General features: G+C 44.8%; 1 protein-coding gene across 6 annotated transcripts in view; it reads right to left on the bottom strand.

Annotated features, from left to right (window-relative positions):
* The window catches only part of TAF1 (TATA-box binding protein associated factor 1), a 96825-nt gene extending 77964 nt beyond the window's left edge, over positions 1–18861 (bottom strand). For 2 of the 6 annotated variants that reach the window (XM_024240821.3, XM_063721040.1), the window contains exons 1-14: positions 18617–18861; positions 17491–17605; positions 16935–17051; positions 9793–9912; positions 7879–8120; positions 7249–7467; positions 6616–6834; positions 6037–6244; positions 3141–3317; positions 2404–2531; positions 2203–2310; positions 1907–2080; positions 936–1109; positions 23–127 (exon numbers count right to left, since the gene is read on the bottom strand). In XM_024240821.3, the coding sequence (XP_024096589.1) occupies positions 23–127; positions 936–1109; positions 1907–2080; positions 2203–2310; positions 2404–2531; positions 3141–3317; positions 6037–6244; positions 6616–6834; positions 7249–7467; positions 7879–8120; positions 9793–9912; positions 16935–17051; positions 17491–17605; positions 18617–18796 (2286 nt within the window). In that variant the 5' untranslated portion in view covers positions 18797–18861. The remainder of the gene's footprint in view (positions 1–22; positions 128–935; positions 1110–1906; positions 2081–2202; positions 2311–2403; positions 2532–3140; positions 3318–6036; positions 6245–6615; positions 6835–7248; positions 7468–7878; positions 8121–9792; positions 9913–16934; positions 17052–17490; positions 17606–18616) is intronic. The other 4 variants (XM_024240822.3, XM_024240824.3, XM_024240823.3 and 1 more) reach the window with 2 other exon arrangements.
* Between the last annotated feature and the right edge of the window lie 3057 nt (positions 18862–21918).

The raw sequence follows: 21918 nt of genomic DNA, 5'->3' as shown, positions 1-21918 counted from the left end.
AAAACAGGAAAGAATTCCTCACTTGCAGCAATTGGCCAGGATGGAGAGAGCCCAGGAAAGGAGATGTATGGCAGTAAACAGTTTCCCCATATTTACAATCTGGTGCTCCAGGATCTTTTCCAGGTTTCTATAAGGAATACAGAAGATCCAGTTATTTAGAATATATCAGTAATCCTACACAATATGAGCATAGCACTTTACTAATACAGGTTGAGTATCCCTCATCCAAAATGCTTGTGACCAGAAGTGTTTTGGATTTTGGAATAGTTGCATTATACTTACCAATTGGGCATCCCAAATCTGGAAATCCAAAATGCTCCAATGAGCATTTGAGTATCATGATAGTGCTCAAAAAGTTTAGGATTGGCCGGGTATGGTGGCTCACGCCTGTATCTCAGCACTTTGGAAGGCCAAGACAGGCAGATCACGAGGTTAAGAGATCGAGACCATCCTGGCCAACATGGTGAAACCCTGTCTCTACTAAAAATACAAAAATTAGCTGGGTGTGGTGGCACACACCTGTAGTCCCAGCTACTCAGGAGGCTGAGGCAGGAGAATTGCCTGAACCCGGGAGGTGGAGGTTGCAGTGAGTGGAGATCATGCCACTGCACTCCAGCCTGGCAAAAGAGCAAGATTCAGTCTCAAAAAAAAAAAAAAGTTTTGGATTTTGATTTCGAATTTTGAGATTTGAGATGTTCAACATGTTATAACTACAAAAAAAGGTACCACTCCTTTCTCCCAAGAAATTTATGGTATATGTTCACAGATTACCAGTAGACCTCTAACTACAGCTACGTTAATAACAAAAAATTTGTATGTAAGTTTGCAGTTTGTCTCACTACAGCTATGTTAATAACAAAAAGTTTGTACATAAAAGTTTATGGAAGCATAAGCAGAATTATGTATGGAAAAAAATTTTCTGAGCAGAGACTCACCCGTTTATAATAGTTCTTTATCTTGGTTGCCATGCCAACCTGCATCATTAAGGGTCCATTTTCCTCACTATATTCTGCAAGAATAAGATCACCATCTTTGCCTGTGAGGTCCTGAGGTGTGCGCATAAAAAACATCTCTCCACCACCTGAAGCTTGCCTCTCTTGTTCTCTCATCTGTCCAGAACAAAGAAAATACCATCTAGCTCCTGACAGGACAACTACTACACACAATGACGTTGTTCAATCTGAGACAAACACACCAAAAAGATTTTACCTATTTTTCAATTTCATAATGAAAATTTTCAAACATACTGTAAAGTTCAAAGAATAGTACAGTCAGCCCCCCATATCCACGTATGGGTTCTGCATCTGTGATTTCAACCAACCATAGATAGAAAATATTCAGAAAATACAAGTGCATCTGTGCTGAACAGGTATAGACTTTTCTTGTCATTATTCCCTAAACAATAACAGTGTAACAGCTATTCGCATAGCATTTACATTGGAGTAGGTACTATAAGTAATCTAGAGGTGATTTAAACTATAGGAGAGGATGTGCATAGGTTATGTGCAAATATTATGCTATTTTATCAGAAACTGGAACATCTAAAGATTTTGGTATCCAGAGAAGGTCCTAGAACCAATCTCCCAGAGATATCTAAGGACGACTGTACTATGAACACTTATTATCCCACGTCGCTGTTTATATTTTGCCATTTTTTTAAATCTTTACCTTTCTATAGACTTTGCTGGACAGTTTTTGAAAGATGCAGTCATTCTGACACCTCACCTTTAAATATTTTCACATGCATCACCTAACAATAAAGACATTCTCCTAAATAACCAAAATAACATTCTATCACATCTGAGAAAATAACCAATTCCCTGATACAATCTGATACCTGGTACATTCCCTTAATTTATACCCCAATATCCTTTATAGCTGTTTTCTAACCAGAATTCAATTATACCTTGGCCTTTTTTTTGATGTGCTTTAGCAAAGGTTGGACTGAGTGGGGACCTGGCTGAGAGAGTGCACCAAATGAGTACTTTTTCAGAGGTGGGCGATGGAACTGCCGGAGTTTGATGGGCCCCATGTGGGTGGGAAAGAAGGGCTGCCGTAATTCCACAGCAGGAATTGAATGCTAAAACAGGAAATAGAAGGGTTAAAATTAGCTAATTCCATCCTAAGCAAGATTTTCCCATATCCTCCGTCAGAACAAAGCCATGGGGTTCTCCTCTACCACAGAAAAGATACTATTTGTACCTGGATAATATTCCCTCCAAAGGTGCCTCGAAGACCCTGTTGCTTGGGATAATAATACTCATCATTGGAGAGATTCCATGGATCTTTCACTTCTGGCTGAGACATGTTCTAATGATAGATAAACAAATCTTGGTCAGACTATCCTTCTCTATTACCTTTCTTTGTTCTTCTAAACACCAAGCCCCTTTTTTCTTCACACACCTGCTGTGGTTCCTCCTTGATGACTCCTGTTTTCCCTAAGAGAATTCGACTCTTCTTCAGAGATGATTCCTTCTTACTCTCCTTGGAGGGGGAGTTAGAGGTGGCCTCTTCCTTCTCATCAGGAATTTCTGAGAATAAAACAAAAATCACTTGAGTTGCTCTCCCTGAAGATTCACCTTTCCTACAGACAAGTATTCAGTTTTCTTCTTTAAGGTGATGAATGTTCTAATGAAGTTCTTAACTAGACCTTTCATCCCACCCCAGATAACTTCTAGTCCATGATTTACTAACTGAACTACACCTGTATCTTTTCATCCCATCCCAAATCACTTCTAGTACATGATTCACTAACTGAACTACATGCTTGACATCTCAAAGGTACTACTTTCCGACAGTCCTACATGAGTTTTCCCTAGGGAATACACAAATAATAAAAACTAACAGCCACAACTTTGCTCTCTCAAACTGCTACCTAGAAGTTTCCAGTCCGATTCACTAATCGAACAAACTACGCTCTTGACATCTCAAAGTTGCAACTTTCCAACATTCCTACGTGAGTGTTCCCTCAGCATATACACAAATAATATAAACTAACAGCCAAAACTTCGCTCTCTCAAGCCGCTACCTGTAAGTTTCTAGCCCTAATCATCTCCAACCCTTCTGATTTCCTCCTGCCCGTTGACATTAACAGCAAGTTGTCAAAGGAGAAGGAACACTGGCCTCTGCCAGTAATATACCCAAAATGAGGTTCTCATCATTGGGATCAAGGGTCAAAACAGGAGGTTCCAACAGCCGGGGCATGGCCTGAGCATCCCAAATGATATTGTCCTCCCAGCGTCCATACACCAGATCCTCATTGTCAATGGGAAAAATGGAGTACCAAGGTTTGTCATCATCAAGAGTGGCTGCAAAACCTAGTCAAAGCGCAAGGAGGAAATAGTAACAGAGAAAACATTTATGCCCCTTTCAATCAAGATTCTGGCAAAGATAAAAAGAGTTACTCATGTTAGTAGAGTGACTTAGTGGAGTTACTCATATGTCCACTGAAGAGGAACCTACACAGTGTATTTCTCACTTTAAAATAATGTTGCAGGCTGGGCGTGGTGGCTCACACCTGTAATCACAGCATTTTGGGAGGCCGAGGCATGTGGATCACTTCAGGTCAGGAGTTCAAGACCAACCTGACCAACATGGAGAAACCCCATCTTTACAAAAAATACAAAAATTAGCTGGGTGTGCTGGCACATGCCTGTAATCCCAGCTACTCGGGAGGCTGAGGCAGGAGAATCGCCTGAGCCCGGGAGGCAGAGATTGCAGTGAGCTGAGATCATGCCATTGCACTCCAACCTGGGCAACAGGAGTGAAATTCTGTCTCAAAAAATAAATAAATAAAAATAAAATAATGTTGCAGTCAAAAACGTCCATTGCAATACTGTTTATAATAGCCGAAATTTAAATAGCCTAAATGTTTAAGAAGGAATTGGTTAAATTACGATAATAAATGATATGGTAAAGTATGCTAACAATAAATGGTAATAAATTGTATTAACAAATGCAATATGTATCGGTAAATTATGAAACATTCGTAAGAATAATACACAACCCATAAAGTGGGCAGAATGGAAGGGAAAAGACCGATTTCTTAGGTTTTAAAAATCAGACATTTTTGTATCCGGGTGCAGTGGCTCACGCCTGTAATCCCAGCATTTTGGGAGGCCAAGGCAGGCAGATCACTTGAGGTCAGGAGTTCAAGACCAGGCTGGCCAACCTGGCAAAACCCCGTCTCTACTAAAAATACAAAAATTAGCTGGGCACAGTGGTGCACGCCTATAATCCCAGCTACTCGGGAGGCTGAGGCACAAGAATCACTTCAACCAGGAAGGCAGATGTTGCAGTGAGCCAAGATCGCGCCAACGCATTCCACCCTGGGCGACAGAGACTCGTCTCAAAAAAGAAAAAATTTTGTTTTCCCTCCAAAATATAAAAGTAATCCAGCTTTCCATGTTTATATAGTCTGCTTTTTTCATTTACACTAATAGGATATCATATATGTTGTTTCATATCTTCTTTCTTTCCATTTAAAATGAGTTTCTCAAGCCAGGAGTGGTGGCGTGCACCTTAAATCTCGGCTACTCGAGAGGCTGAGGCAGGAGGATCGCCTGAGCCCAGGAGTCCAGCCTGACCAACAATAGTAAGACTCTACCTCTACAAAAAATAATAATTTAATTAAAATAAAATGAACGAGTTTCCCATGTCATTAAACATTTTTATAAAGAACTCTAAATGACACGAAAATATTTATGTGGCTGGGTGGGGTGGCTCTTGCTTGTAATCTCAGCACTTTGGGAGGCCGAGGCAGGAAGGTCGTTTGAGTCTAGGAGTTTGAAACCAGTCTGGGCAACAAAGTGAGTCCCTGTCTCAACAATAATAAAAAATGAAAGAGAGAAAAATATTTATTAAGTGAAAAGCACAGTATGCAAAACTGTACATACAGAAATGAGCTCAACTACATACACACACAGAACACTGAAAATACACCAAAAATTAACAGTTGATAATCTCCAGATAGATTACCAGTGACTTTTTTTTAACACTATACTGTATTTTCAAAGTTTTTTACATTAATCATGGCATACCTTAAAAAAAAAAACCTATTTAAGGAGAAAAAAAGGAAACCAGAATTCTAAATACAAACGGACTTGGGAAACAAAAATATACTATAAAGTACTGTTATAGTTCAGAAAGATCTTTAACTTCAGGCCAGGTGTGGTGGCTCATGTCTGTAATCCCAGCACTTTGGGAGACTGAGGCAGATAGATCACATGAGGTCGGAAGTTCGAGACCAGCCTGACCAACATGGAGAAACTCCATCGCTACTAAAAATACAAAATTAGCTGGGCGTGGTGGCACATGCCTGTAATCCCAGCTACTCGGGAGGCTGAGGCAGGAGAATCGCCTAAGCCCAGGAGGGAGAGATTGCAGTGAGCTGAGATTGTGCCACTACACTCCGGCCCAGGCAACAGAGCAAGCAAGACTGTCTCAAAATAAAAAAAAAATAAAAAAAAGACCTTTATCACATGTTTTTAAGAAACCTGAGTCTGGCCTAGCTTCTTAACAGGGCAAAAAATTACATGGACTATCTCCCTCCAGGTTGAGCATAAAAATAAAATAAAAATTACAGGGACTAGAATTAGGCCTCGGATCCTAAACATTTCACTAACTCTTGGCAGCTCAGAACATCACAGCCAGCCGGGCGTGGTGGCTCACACCTGTAATCCCAGCACTTTGGGAGGCCGAGGTGGGTGATCACCTGAGGTCGGGAGTTCGAGATCAGCCTGACCAACATGGAGAAACCCTGTCTCTACTAAAAATACAAAAATTAGTCGGGCGTGGTGGCGCACGCCTGTAATCCCAGCCACTCCGGAGGCTGAGGCAGGAGAATCGCTTGAACCCGGGAGGCGGAGGTTGCAGTGAGCCGAGACTGCACCATTGCACTCCATCCTGGGCAACAAGAGCGAAACTCTGTCTCACAAAAAAAAAAAAAAAAAAAAAAAAAAAATCACAGCTAAGCCCACTTATGGTGACTAAGATTAAGGGCAGTATCTGCTAGACACAGCTGTCACAGAAGCACACCTTGCTGAACATTGTAAGCCATCGCATTCCTAGTCATGCTAGAAGGAAGCCAGCCTGCCAGGCTTGCACGCTGAGGTTTTGTCCCTTTGTGTTTGACATCCTCCCCATCCCAGATGATATCATCCTCCCAATGCAGCTGTGTCACCATCAGGAAGTTTTCATCAGCCAGAAGATCAGTGCCATTGTTTTCCTCAAGTTTCCTAAATTCCTGTGTTAAGTAGGGAAGAAAAAACACAACCTTGATTGGTCACTGGTCAAAGTTTCCACTCCAAATTCCACATTAGAGATACATCAGACACATCCTAAGTGGTCCTTTACTTGAAACAACCACCTGATAACGGAGGAATATTTGCCTCTTCCCACTCCTAGTCTGGCACAGCACTCATTTCACAAACAGAATCCTTAGAATAGGACCTAGCTACCAGGGTGATACACCATACCAAATAAAAGGCTGAGACACCTCAATCTCCCACCAAAGAAACCCTACCACCCAGTATCTCCCCAATTAAAAAGTAAAGTTAGTAAAAGTAATAGGACCTGAGAACATTGATTCCTTTCTTACATACCAGTGTTGCTCACCTCTATCATTCTAGATTTTATCACAGGTTCATGTTCTGTCTTTCTCAGTTTGAAGCCATAGTCAAACCCACTGCCATCTTCAGGGACACCCAGCATATCATACCACAGTCGGGCAGGCCCATAACGCCACTCAGCCACTCTTGGTTTGGTATCTGTCACTTTATCTATATCTCCAGTTGATTGGGAAAATTTGGACTCCACAGGAGCCATCATCGTGATCTGTAACAGAAGAAAGAAGTAGAGCAGGGAGAATTTCCTGATCCCAGATGTCCTAAGGCTATAGGGAGTTAACAGTCAGGAGGGGAACTTAGAGAAACTGAGGATGATTTACCTGGAGTTAGAATGTAAACAATGGAGATGTATCATAGCACATTCCACCTATCAATCAAACCTTCTTATTCAGCAGCATATCACCATCTACCCCTCTCATCCCCGCCTACCCCACCAAACATTTTTCTTTTACAATAGGGAAGGGGCAGCCGCTGAGATTGAACCCATGATTACTCATTGAAAATTAGCACAGAATTCTATCTGCTATGGTGTTATTTACAATTCAGACATAAACTAGGGAGAATTCATTGAATTCATTTGCTCCTCTCATAAGCCATAATCTCAGGTCTCTATTTTGCCTACTTCATCATCAGAGAGACACTGCTCTGGAGGTGGTGGTGGAGCGTAGTCGTAGTTCCACAAAGACTTCTGGCTGACTTCTAATTCTACTGAGCATTCCACCTCCTGGATCTGCTCTTCCTGTATCAGCTCACGGTGCTTCTTCTTCCTCTTTCTCCGAGCACTCCGCCAAACAGATGGGACATTCTTCCCTGGTCCAAAAAGACGTAGAAAGCGTAACACCTAGAACACAGAATACATTACTATGACACAGACTCAAAGTCAGATGGGAAAACAGCAGCATCTGGGCCTGAAAACTCCCTTGAGAGATCTATTCAAATGTGGGGGAGAAACAAAGGAGTGTCACATTCAGACTTGTAACGTCTAAGAAAGTAAAGAAGCGTTCCTTAATAATTTGGACTAGTTCTTTTAAGATAACAGAGAAATTTCCAATGAGAACAGCATAAATCACATTTACTATCAATATATACAACTTTAAAAAAAAGACCTAATACAGTGTGAAGAGCTCTTATAGAGCCAATAATATGTCACTGAGTAAGGAAACCCCATTCCACATTCAGCATCTTAACAACAAAACTCATTATTTGGAAGAGGTCAGTGGTTTGCAATCTGAGCATTCTACATAGAATGTACCTTTCCAGGTCGAAATTCTGGAAAAAGTTCTGTGACACTTGGCAACAGCTTGGTGGCATCATGCTGCATAATCCCAGCCAATGGAAGGGTCAGCTTTCCATCCTCAGATTCTGCCTGTGTTGCTTCCTGAGGTCCCATCTCAGATTCTGAGTCAGAAGAACTACTGAAGTCCACTTTCTCTGAGGCCAAAGAGGAAGGGGCAATGATGGAGGGCAAGATGATGCCTTCTCCATTTTCAGACACTGCAACAAGGAAGAGAAACCCCTTTGGCATGTAACTGTGAACATATTTCCTCGAATTCTGCAAACACCCACTTTAGGCTATACGCATGGCTCAATGCCAGGAGATATAGGCCCAAGCACCCAAATCATACTACTAGTATGCAACCCAGAAAACTCAATTCTAACTCGTTATCTCCCATCATCCCCCAACTCACCACGTACCTGGTACCCTAGGGTTGTGATGAGAAAACAAACACTATTACTACGTTTACCACTTTCGGTTTTTTTTGTTTGTTTGTTTGTTTTTTTTGAGACAGAGTCTTGCTCTGTCGCACAGGCTGGAGTGCAGTAGTGAGATCTCAGCTCACTGAAACCTCTATCTCTCGGGTTCAAGTGATTCTCCTGCCTCAGCCTCCTAAGTAGCTGGGATTACAGTCATGCGTCACCACAGCTGGCTCAATTTTTGCATTTTTAGTAGAGACAGGGTTTCACCATCTTGGCCAGTCTGGTCTTGAACTCCTGACCTCAAATGATCTGCCTCCACCTCCCAAAGTGCTCGGATTACAGGTGTGAGCCACCACACCTGGCCCTACTTTCTGTTAAGTAACCAATATTGTAACCAATGTTGTGACCAATAGCAAAATTATGTAATACTTTATACCACTCAGGTAGTCCTAGTTCAGAGACCCATGAGCTGGAGAATTTTTTTAAGCCCACGGGACAACATTTAGGTTCTTTGGCATAAATAAGATCTATAAAACAAAGTTAACAGCTGACATTTAGCAGACTGTTAAAAGAAATGGCTTAAAACTCCAACAGGAAGAATTTAGGTTAATACAAGCCTCAAAATACAGGAGGTCAAAAACACTGCTCTTCCCCAGTTTTCAAGCCTAGGACAGTTACTGTTATAGGAATAGGTAAGATAAACACTGAAGACTCTACCAGCCTTTGAAATCTCTGAATATCTGGTAGTTGACACTATCTGATTTATCAACATTCCAGGGCACCTTCCTAATTTAACCACTTCATTTAAAATAAAGCCATCTAAACAAGTAGTTTCCAAATACCAGTATACAGATCAGTTGTATCATAAATTACTTAAGAAACTCTTTAAGATTCCTGGGTTCGGCAGGGAGCAGTGGCTCACATCTGTAATCCCAGCACTTTGGAAGGCCAAGGCAAGCGGATCACTTGAGGTCAAGAGTTCCAGCCCCTACTCTGGAGGCTGAGGCACGAGAATCACTTGAACCCGGGAGGCGGAGGTTGCAGTGAGCCAAGATCGTGCTACTGCACTCCAACCTGCACAACACAGCAAGACTCTTTCTCAAAAAAATTTTAATTAATTTAATTTAATTAAATTCCTGGACTCTACCCAAGATCTTCTGAATCAGGCTCAAGGGGTGAAAGTCAGGTATTTGTTCTTTTTTTAAAGACTCTAAGTGATTCTGATGGGTAGCCAGATTTGAGAACCACTGACTAAACTACTATTTCTTGAGCACATGTTAAAATACTGTTGCCAAATGTTTTAAAAGTAAAACTTCCCTTTAATACTAAAATTTGAGATTGTATGAATTATTTCTAGAAGTTTTGTCCTTTCGCATAAGCTTAAGTTTGTCCCTTATGTGTGTGCCACAAGCCTGGACTTATGAATGGAAACTTGCTCCTAAGACAAAAGTAGACAATCTCTACTTACCACTGGTAATAGCATCCTGGTCCTTATCCTTCTTCATTGGTCCCGGGGGTGGAGGTGGAGGAGGCATCAACTTGCAATCAATGTCTTCACAATCAGCATCATAGTCATCTTCATCATAATCTAATAAAACAAAGAACGTGATCTCCTCAATATCCAAAATATTATACAACCGCCTTAAGCTTCCTTGCCACTCAATTTTTTTTTTTGAGACATAGAGTCTCGCTCTGTCGCCCAGGCTGGAGTGCGGCGGCACAATCTCGGCTCACTGCAACCTCCGCCTCCCAAGTTCAAGCGATTCTCCTGCCTCAGCCTCCTGAGTAGCTAGGATTACAGGCATGTGCCACCACGCCCAGCTAATTTTTGTATTTTTAGTAGAGACGGGGTTTCTCCATGTCAGTCAGGCTGGTCTCGAACTCCTGACCTCGTGATCCACCTGCCTCAGCCCCCCAAAGTGCTGGGATTACAGGGCCACTCAATAATTTAAAGCACCACATGAAGCACTATGCATATCCCTTAAGAACACACAAGTGAAAAAAGCAAGGTGAGGGCCAGGCATGATGGCTCACGCCTGTAATCCCAGCACTTTGGGAAGCCAAGATGGGCAGATCACTTGAGCCCAGAATTTCAAGACCAGCCTAAATAACATGGAGAAACCCCATCTCTACAAAAAATACAAAAATTAGCTAGGCGTGGTGGCACACGCCTGTAGTACCAGCTATTCAGGAGGCTGAGGTCAGGGGACAGTTTGAGCCCAGGAGGTCAAGGCTTTGATGAGCAGTAATCGTATGACAGAGCAAGACCATGCCTCAAAATATTTTACATATATATCTGAAACATATCTTTAGCCTTCAGAAAGAGATGACATCACAGTACAAGTCAATTGCTATAACATGTATAATATCTCACACAAGATATGATGGCTGGGCATGGTGGCTCACGCCAGCACTCTGGGAGGCTGAGGCGGGCAGATCACCTGAGGTCAGGAGTTCGGAGACCAGCCTGGCCAACATGACAAAACCCCATCTCTGTCAAAAATACAGAAACTAGCCAGGAGTGGTGGCATGTGCCTGTAATCCCAGCTACTTGGGAGGCTGAGGCACAAGAAGCACTTGAACCGGGAGGTGAAGGTTGCAGTAAGCCGAGATTGCACCACTGCACTCCAGCCTGGGCAACAGAGTGAAACTGTCTCAAAAAAAAAAAAAAAGAAAGAAAGAAAAAGAAAAAATCATACAACATATGAAAGCGTTTCCAAGAGCTGCTTGAAACCTTTGCTCCTTTCCTGACCATATCTTTTTTAGAATTTTCATACTGGGCCGGGCACAGTGGCTCGCACCTGTAATCCCAGCACTTTGGGAATCTTCTCCCTCTGTCAGTTTCCCGTAAGACTGGTCTTTCTTCTCATCTCTCAAATGAGCGATGACACACTTTTTCTATCTATCATCTGCAGTTTATTACTCTTTTCACTGCCTCTTAACCATTGGCATCACTCAAGACTTCGTCCTAAAGACTCTGCTTTTATTCCCCTATATATTCCCTATTCCCTTTCTCAAGAATCACCTTCACCTAGATTAAATCCAAATCTACATATGCGGACCTAATTTACCTCCTCTACAATTCCACGACTCTTCTGCTTCCTAAGGAATCTTTCTACTCAGATATTTAACAACTGTACCTTATAAAACACTGAAATATCCTTTATCTCTTTTAAATTCCCTATCAACATCACATCCATATGCATTTTCCCAGCTTATGACTTTAGTCCACTGTCTCCTTCATCAATCTCGTAACCCCCAATATACATTTATCCAATTGATCATTATAAATAGTAAGTATAAGGCCAGTGAGGTGGCTCACACCTGTAATCCCAGCACTTTGGGAGGCTGAGGCGAGCAGATTGCCTGAGCTCAGGAGTTCAAGACCAGCCTAGGCAACATGGTGAAACCCAGTCTCCACTAAAATTCAAAAAATTAGCTGGGAGAGGTGACACGGGCCTGTAGTCCCAGCTACTCAGGAGGCTGAGGCAGGAGAAACGCTTGAACCAGGGAGGCAGAGGTTACAGTGAGCCGAGATTGTGCCACTGCACTCCAGCCTGGGTGACATAGTAAGATTCTGTCTCAAAAAAAAAAAAAGTGGCCAGGCGAGGTGGTTCATGCCTGTAATCCCAGCACTTTGGGAGGCCGAGGCGGGTGGATCACGAGGTCAGGAGATCAAGACCACCCTGGCTAACACTGTGAAACCCCGTCTCTACTAAAAATACAAAAAATTAGCCTGGCGTGGTGGCGGGTGCCTGTAGTCCCAGCTACTCTGGAGACTGAGGCCGGAGAATGGCGTGAACCTGGGAGGCGGAGCTTGCAGTGAGCTGAGATCGCGCCACTGCACTCCAGCCTGGGTGACAGAGCGAAACTCCGTCTCAAAAAAAAAAAAAAAAAAAAAAATAGCAACTTCCTACTATTAAACTTCCATTATGTGCCAGGCATTTCTAGCTGTTTTATGTATAATCCTCCCAATAACACTTCAAAACAGGAATCATCCTGAGATATAGAAGAGACTGAATTTTAAGTGACAAAATCAGAATGCAAGCCTGGTTTAACAACAAAGCCTACACTCTTTCTAACACAATTCCTCACTCACCAAGCCCTGTATTTTATTTTTATTTTTTTTTGAGACAGGGGTCTTGCTCTGTTGCCCAGGCTAGAGCACAGAGGCTCAATCATAGCTCACTGCAACCTCCAACTCCTGGGCTCAAGTTATCTTCCTGCCACAGCCTCCTGAGTAGCTGGGACTATAGGCAACCAAGTCCTACGATACTTTATCAGTATCTTCTAAGTTTGACCCTAGCTATCTTTTTTTTTTTTTTTTTTGAGGCAGAGTTTCGCTCGTCACCCAGGCTGGAGTGCAGTGGCATGATCACAGCTCACTGCAACCTCCGCCTCCCGGGTTCAAGCGATTCTCCTGCCTCAGCCTCCCAAGTAGCTGGGATTACAGATGTGTGCCAACACACGTGGCTAATTTCTGCATTTTTAGTACAGACAGGGTTTCACCATGTTGGTCAGGCTGGACTCAAACTCCTGACCTCAAGTTATCCGTCCACCTCGGCCTCCCAAAGTGCTGGGATTACAGGCGTGAGCCACCACGCCCGGCCTGACCCTAGGTATCATTTTCTACAACTGTCACCCTACTTCGGACCTTAACAACTTTACATCTCTAGCCTGCAAGAACAGCCTGCAAGTTGGTGTGACATTCACTCTTTTACTAATCAAAACCCCAGAGCGACAAGTATCACTCTTCTAAAGCCTCAGAAAGGGAAGCCTGTAAGACTGTAAACTAGCAAAGCAGAAAAAAAGGAAAGCCAACTAATATTTACAGAGCATTTACCATAATATTATACTACGTGCTTTTACATCATGTGATAATGAACTTAAATTCTCACAAAAGTATTAATATTATCACCTTTACTACAGACAAGAAAACTGGTGGATTATTACAAATGAGAAATCCAAGCCTCAGAGATTCAGCAACCTGCTCAGGGTCACACTAAATATGGAGTTGGAATTTGAATCTATGACACTCTAAGCCTAGGACACTTTGACTCCAAAGTCCTTTTCTTTTCATTATACCATCCTGCCTACTCAACAGTCTATGTTGGTTTACAATTCCTTATGTCATCAAATCCCAAGTAATGCATACATAAAGGTACTATGAAATTGCTCTATTCTCAGTTCTTGCTATTTGGCAATATGTTTTCTACTCCTTTCAAGAAAACCTACTGGCTAATTCTCCCCTCCACACACACTACTTGCTTATTTCTAAATATCTCCAAACCTTTAGACAAGCCATGTTTCCAAACCAAAATCCCCTGCTGCTCCTTCTCCACCAAACCTTGCCTCACTTTCAAAATTTTACTCAAAATTCACCTCCTTGAAAGCTTTATTAGCAATCTACACCCACTTACAATTATTCCAAAGAAGTACCCTTGTAAACCAAGCCATGCAAAGGAGCCAATGCCAAGGAAGGAAAAAGCTAAGGGTATAGGTGAAGGCACCCCTAGAGGACAAGAGAACTTAGAAATGAGCATCCCAGAGTACTGAGATTCTATCAAATGTAGCATCCTCCTTTTATAGGAAGTTAGCTCATAAAACTCCCCTAGGGAAACTCCCAGCCTTTTCCTTACCATCCCTAGTCAAGACAACAAACACAAACCTGGAAATTATAACTTCTACTGAAAATAACTGCCACCATCTCCCCCCAGTCAGGGTGCTCAAAAATGACAGCTATTGACTTAGCTATTCTTGCAGCCCATCAAAACTAAATGTAACCCTCTATATACAGAAACATGAGCTCATAGGTGGTTTGTCTTACTACGAATAATTGTTCTGCATTTGTTCACGTCATCTTCCCCACAAGATAACAATATCCTTAAAGGCAGGGCTTATATCTTCTATTTTTTATGGGTTACTTTTTGTATATGCAGTACAGTTAATTCTTTTCATATAAGTAGCACTCAAATCCATAAGCTGTCCCGAAAAAACTAAGTTCAAGTATTTACCAAGGTTTTATCTACATTTATCAGCAGACTGAAATCTAGTTTGAAGAGGTGGACGATGAATAAATAACGAGCAACTTCACAAAAAAGTTCCAAGCAGGCCAGGCGGGGTGGCTCACACCTGTAATCCCAACACTTTGGGAGGCAAAGGTGGGTGGATTACCTGAGGTCAGGAGTTCGAGACCAGCCTGGCCAACATGGCGAAATCTCATCTCTACTAAAAATACAAAAAAAATTAGCCGGGAGTGGTGGCGCACGCCTGTAGTCCCAGCTACCGGGGAGGCTGAGGTGGGAGAATCACTTCAACCCGGTAGGTGGAAGTCGCAGTGAGCCGAGATCGCACCACTGCACTCCAGCCTTGGTGACAGAGACTCCATCAGGTGGAGTGGGGTGGGGGAGTCTCAAGCAGTGAGAGGTAGAACAGGGCAGTGCAAAAAATGAACTATGGACCAATACCTCTAGATTCCAGACCACTAAATCGAACTTCTCAAGATCAGAAAATGGACTTCATTATCTTTTGAGACAGCGTTTAGCTCTTGCCGCCCAGGCTGGAATGCAGCAGCGTCATTTCAGCTCACTGCAACCTACCCCTCCTGGGTTCAAGCCATTCTCACGCCTCAGCCTCCCGAGTAGCTAGGACTACAGGCGCACGACACCATGCCCAGCTAATTTTTCTATTTTTAGTAGAGACAGGGTTTCTCCATGTTGGCTAGGCTAGTCTCGAACTCCTGACCTCACGTGATCTGCCCGCCTGGGCCTCCCAAAGTGCTCGGTTTACAGGCCTGAGCCACCACACTCAGCGGACTTCATTATCTTTGAAACACACTGCCTAGGCCGGGCATGGTGGCTCACGCCTGTAATCCCAGCACTTTGGGAGGCTGAGGCGGGTGGATCACGAGGTCAGGATAACGAAACCATCCTGGCTAACACAGTGAAACCCTGTCTCTACCAAAAATACAAAAAAAAAAAAATTAGCCAGGCGTGGTGGCGGGCGCCTGTAGTCCCAGCTACTCGGGAGGCTGAGGCAAGAGAATGGCATGAACCTGGGAGGCAGAGCTTGCAGTGAGCCAAGATTGCGCCACTGCACTCCAGCCTGGGCAATAGAGCAAGACTCCGTCTCAAAAAAAAACAAAGAAACACACTGCCTATCAGTTTAGAGTACATAACAAGTGCTCAAACAATGTCTAACGAACTGAGTTAAATTAGTCAGAGTCTACTACTAGCTAATTGTATTACTTTTGATAAAATCCCACATTTTATTATAAAGTTCTCTAAAGTTCAAGTTTTCCTTTTCTACTAGAGATTACGAATAAATAATTCCTAAGACTCCTTCCACTCAATGACTCTACCTTCTGAGGTTTTGATTCTACAATGTAGCACCTTATACCAGAGAGGAAAAAAACATATTTGCAAGCAGGTATCAAGTTCATTGTTTTAGGCACGGTGCGGTGGCTCACACCTGTAATCCTAATACTTATGGAGGCCGAGGGGAGCAGGGTCACTTGAGGTCAGGAGTTCGAAACCAATCTGGCCAACACGGTGAAACCCCTTCTCTACTAAAAATACAAAAAAAATTGGCCAGGTGTGGGCGGGCGTGGTGGCTCACGCCTGTAATCCCAGCACTTTGGGAAGTCGAGGCAGGCGATCACGAGGTCAGGAGATTGAGACCATCCTGGCTAACACGGTGAAACCCCGTCTCTACTAAAAATACAAAAAAATAGCCGGGCTTGGTGGCAGGCCCCTGTAGTCCCAGCTACTCGGGAGGCTCAGGCAGGAGAACTGCTTCAAACCGGGAGGCGGAGGTTGCAGTGAGCCGAGATCGTGTCACTGCACTCCAGCCTGGGCAAGAGAGTGAGACACTCCGTCTCAAAAAAAAAAAAAAAAAAAATTGCTTTTTATTGGTTTTTTGTTTTTGTTTTTGTTTTTTTGAGACGGAGTGTCTCACTCTTGTTGCCCAGGCTGGAGTGCAGTGGCACAATCTCGGCTCACTGCAACCTCCACCTGCCGGTTTGAAGCAATTCTCCTGCCTCAGCCTCCCGAGTACCTGGGATTACAGTCATGCACCACCACGCCTGGCTAATTTTGTATTTTTAGTAGACGGGGTTTCTCCATGTTGGTCAGGCTGTCTCAAGCTCCCAACCTCAGGTAATCTGCCCGCCTCAGCCTCCCAAAGTGCTGGCGTGAGCCACCACGTCCTGCCTTAGTTCATTGTTTATGTATGATTTTGTATCCTTCTTGAACTACCCATTCCTTAAGGGCAAAAACTGAATTTGTTTCATAGTTTCCAACTTTGAAGTGTATCTCACAAACCCTGTAGGTATTCAAATACCAGGTGACAAGAAAGCTACTTGTCATTAACCAAGAATTCATGACTGAACAGTATGAGGAATAACCACATGAGTACGGTTAAGACTGGCCAGAACACAAAAAAAGATAGCAGCTACTTGGAACTGACCTGACAAAGGGAGAGGAGGAGCCAAAGCAAAGGCATGGAGAGCAGAAACAATGGCAGACAGCGGGTATGGAAACCAGAGCCCAAACTGGACTATACAGCAGGATAATGCACTGGAATGTTCAAGCCAATACACCAAAGAATCACCTGAGTGGCAAAGGGGCTGCAAGCTCCCCATCGTCTGCTGGTATCTTCGGCTTTCATCTTCTGCCACCTCGTTGATGTCTGAATAGTCCACAGCATCTTCTGTACTCCTAATCCACCCTATGAAAAAGCAGGAAGAATCGCAACAACAGTAAGTGACCCTCACTCCCTCATATAATTCCCATTTAAAAGTACACGTACAGGCTGGATGCGGTGGCTCACGCCTGTAATCCCAGCACTTTGGGAGGCCGAGACGGACGGATCACCTCAGGTCAGGAGTTCAAGACCAGTCCGACCAATATGATGAAACCCTGTCTCTACTAAAAATACAAAAATTAGCTGGGCGTGGTGGTGCGTGCCTGTAGTCCCAGCTACTCAGGAGGCTGAGACAGGAGAAATGCTTGAACCTGGGTGGCGGAGGTTGCAGTCAGCCCAGATTGCCCCACTGCACTCCAACCTGGGAGACAGAGCGAAACTCCGTCTTACACACACAAAAAAGTACATATATACTACGTGGCTAGCCTCCTCCCCCGCCTACTCCCCACAACCCAGACTTCACCTTCATCATTTACCAAGGCACCATCAGTCCCGGTCAATTCTTCATTTGCCGTGAGTTCAGTGATCAGGCTGCCCAGCCCCAAAGCCCCCAAGCCTGCCAAGTGCTTCTTACATTCCTGAAAAAGGGACAGCACCAGAGTCGAAGATAACAACTAAACCTACGACACCCACACCACAGGGCTTATTTCCCTGGTCCACGACAAAGTCACAACTCCACATGAAAAATGACTGTGCAGTGTGCCAAAACAAGGAACAGGTTCAAGAACTGTAATATACATCGACCAAACTCCGCATCGATCAGATCTTTATTAAAGCACCACAGCGAACTGCATCGCCCACACTTTAAAGTACAATACTACAAGAGAAGACGAATCAAATAACTACTGCCAAGACTGAACGAACGGAACGGTCGTTCTCGGAACCAGGGCCGAAGCAGGGAGATCGGTGGGATTGGAGGCGGCGAGGCGGGGCTCGTTCAGTCCCTGTTTCGCATGCGCCTGCGGCACAGGAGGGGCCACAGAGGCCGACAGCTTCACTCCTCAAGAAAACGGGCCTAGATGAAGGCGGGGTAGTTTCACTAGGGCGCAGGACACTATTTCACGGAAGTCAGTGAAGACGCTGGGAGAACCACCTAAAAAGCGCACTGGGACCAGGAGGCCCGCCGGGGTGCTAGGAACACCCCATTGTCCTAAGTCTGGGGCCGGAACCAAACGAGCGGGGGGGCAGGTCCTGTCCAGTCCTCTGGCTCTATAGAGCCATCTCAGGGCAGCGATGTCAGAGGGGCAGGCAGTGTCAAGAATCTCCAAGCAGGTTACGGGTGGGAAGCCATCTCAGTAGGCGAAACGAGCATGTGTCCTACTGTCTGATTGGCAGAGCGCTAGCTCCAAAGCCACCATTCCCTGCGCCCCTGGCCCTGGGCTCGCCTCGCGCTCTCTTCTGCCCACCCTCCCCCAGAACTGATCACTCCCACGCCACGTTGCTCCTGCACCCATGAGGACGGGATCCTCCTCCCCGGCGTTAGCTGCGCCCTGTTCTCGCTGCCTGAGCACCCTCTCCTTTCCTCCCTGCACCTCCTTCCTCTGCTTAGCCGCACCCCCCCAGCCCTACCCCCACGCCCACCCCCTCACATCATCCAAGACGCTTTCCCCCTCCAGCTGCCCAGCTCCATTGATGTTGCCGAAAAGGAAACCCGCTAAAGAAAATGGGCCGCCTCCAGCGGAATCTTCGTCGCTGTCCGTGTCGGACATGATGGCGGCAGCAGAGATGGTAGCTGCTGCCCGCAGCAACAAATCGCAGCCGGGTCCCATAGACCGGAAATAAAACAACAGTCGCCCAGAAGTGACTTACTAAGCTCCCTTACCCTACCAGCCTCTACCGGAAGCTGAATACAGAGGGGGCGGGGAGGGGAGGGGAGGGGAGGGGGAAGGGGGGAGAGGGGGAGAGGAGAGGGGGGAGGGAGGGAAAAAACCCGGAAAGACCGGCTATCCTAGGAGAAAGAAGTAACTACTTTACTAACGGCTTTTGATTCGACGCTACGGGATCAGGAGGATGGATATGTGGAAAGCGGTTGGTCAAAGAAAATATTCAGTCCCGCCCGCTCCCACTGCTCTGCGCGCGAGCTTTCTCACGGCACCGAATTAGAGCAGTGGCTCTTCCTCCAATCAGAAGGAGCTGCTCGGGTCACGTGGCTTACGCTCAGGCAACCTCGGGTTCCTGTGCCACAATACCCGGAAGCAAGGGTAAGAGCCGGTCTTTGTGCTGCCCGCAATTTTACCGCTCCGTCCCAAGAAGAGACTTGACGTAAATTATACAGGCATTCCCCAGTTATGCAGGTTACTTGTTTTGAGTTGACATTTTTCCCTAGAAATTGATTTTTTGACCGGGCGCGGTGGCTCACGCCTGTAATTCCAGCACTTTGAGAGGCCGAGGTGGGAGTATCGCTTGAGCCCACGAGTATGAGGCCAGACTGGACAAGAAAGCGAGACTCCATCCCTACACAAAATCAAAAAAATTAGCCAGATGTGGTGGCCAGTGCCTGTAGTCCCAGCTGTTGGGGGGTCTGAGGTGGGAGCCAGGAGTTGGAGTCTGCAGTGACCTGTGATCGGGCCACTGCACTCCAGCCCGCCTCAAAAAAAATACTTGTTCCCCCAACGTTTTATTTCGGAAAATGTGAAAGTTTAGTAAAATGGACAGCTGACCCCTCACCTAGACTCACAATGGTTAACATTTTGCTAGGATTTTTGTTTTTCTAAACCATTTATGGGCATCTTGTTCTTCACTCCTAAAAATAAGCATCTTAACTATGGAACCAAAGTACCTTTATCACATCTTTAGGAAGTAAGTCAATATTATTTAACGAAGAGTCCGCACTTAAATTTCCCCAGTTGTCCTAGTTGGGACATTTTACGGGGTTTCGTCATGTTGCACAGGCTGGTCTCAGACTCCTGGGCTCAAGCAATCTGCCCGCTTCAGCTTCCCAAAGTGCTGGGATTACAGGCATGAGCCACCACGCCCGGCTTTCACCTTGCTTTTTTCACTTATTATGATAATATAGACTGAAATAATTTCTATACCACATCATAGCACTCTTCCTCATTCTCCCTTTTTTCCAATCTAGGATCCATTCACGTTTCATGCATTGTATTTGGTCATTTTCCTTTAGTCCAGGATCCACCTGCCTTCTTGTTTGTTTTTCATGACACTAAAAATTTGGAAGAATCCAGGCAAGTTGTCTTGAAAACATTCCATGATCTGAATTTCTCTTGTTTCCTCCTTTTTTTTTTTTTTTTTTGAGACGTAGTCTCGCTCTGTCGCCCAGGGTGGAGTACAGTGGTGCGATCTCGGCTCACTGCAAGCTCCACCTCCTGGGTTCACACCATTCTCCTGCTTCAGCCTCCTGAGTAGCTGGGACTACAGGCGCCCGTCACCAAGCCCGGCTAATTTTTGTATTTTTGGTGGAGACGGGGTTTCACTGTGTTAGCCAGGATGGTCTCGATTTCCTGACCTCGTGATCCTCCCACCTCGGCCTCCCGAAGTGCTGGGATTACAGGCATGAGCCACCACGCCCGGACTTTTTTTTTTTTTTTTTTTGAGACGGAGTCTCTTGCTCTGTCTCCCAGGAAAGAGTGCTGTGGCGCGATCTCGGCGCTACCACCCCCGGCTAATTTTTGTATGATTAGTACAGACGGGGTTTCACCATATTGGCCATGCTGATCTCGAACTCCTGACCTTGTGATCCGCCCGCCTCAAGTGCTGGAAATTACAGGAGTGAGCCTCTGCGCCCGGCCCAGGTTAAATATTTTATCAGCCATCAGAAGGTACACTGTCAGATACAGTGTTGTCCTACTACTGGTGATGCTAAATTTCATCACCTTGATAAAGTAGTCACCACCAGATTGCTCCATCACAAAGGTACGATTTACCCTCTGTAATTACTAAGTAATCCACAGATACTTAGAGATTGTGTGAATATTCTTTTTTTTTTTTTCGGTCATTTGGTACTGAGCCCATCCTTCTGCAGAATAAATTGTGAATATTCTTTTCCCCATTGACCTTGCACCCAGTGTGGTTTTAGCATTCATTGATGTCCCTTGCCTAAATCAGTTATATCGGGAGAATGTGAAAGGATGATCTTTCTTTCTTTTTCTTATTTTTTTTTTTTTGAGGAAGTCTCACTCTGTTGCCCAGGGTGGAGTGCAGTGCCGACCTCCATCTCCCGGGTTCAAGCGATTCTCCAGTCTCAGCCTCTTGAGTAGCTGGGACTATAGGAGCATACCACCGCACCCGAATTTTTGTATTTTTAGTAGACACGGGGTTTCGCCGTGTTAACCAGGCTGGTCTCAAACTCCTGACCTCAGGTGATCCACCCGCCTTGGCCTCCCAAAGTGCTGGGATTACAGGCGTGAGCCACCGCGCCCAGCCTGGAATGCTCTTTAATGTACTTTATGATAGTTATGTAGCAGCCCGCGCAGTGGCTCACGGCTGTAATCCCAGCACTTTGGGAGGCCGAAGCGGACAGATCACCTAAGGTCAAGAGTTTGAGACCAGGCTGGCCAACATGGTGAAACCGTATCTTTACTAAAAATACAAAAAAATTAGCCGACACGGTGGCGCACATCTGTAGCCCCAGCTACTTGGGAGGCTGAGGCTGGAGAATCGCTTGAACCCGGGAGGTGGAGGTTGCAGTGAGCCGAGATCGCGCTACTGCACTCCAGCCTGGGCAACAGAGCGAGACTCTGTCTCAAAAAAAAAAAAGTTATTTAGTACAATATATTGTCTCTTGGATGCTTGTGCTTGAGGAAAAGCAGACTGAACAAAGGTAGAGGCTTGTAGGATGTGGAAGGAGACTTCAGGTACTATAAATATAAAAGATAACTTTTTTTTTTTTTTTTTTTGTAGAGACAGGGTCTCACTATGTAGCCCAGGGTGG

The sequence above is a fragment of the Pongo abelii genome, chromosome X, assembly GCF_028885655.2.
Source record: "Pongo abelii isolate AG06213 chromosome X, NHGRI_mPonAbe1-v2.0_pri, whole genome shotgun sequence".
NCBI lineage: Eukaryota > Metazoa > Chordata > Mammalia > Primates > Hominidae > Pongo > Pongo abelii.
Note: the sequence above shows the minus strand (reverse complement) of the source record. Positions and strands in the feature narration are given on the sequence as shown.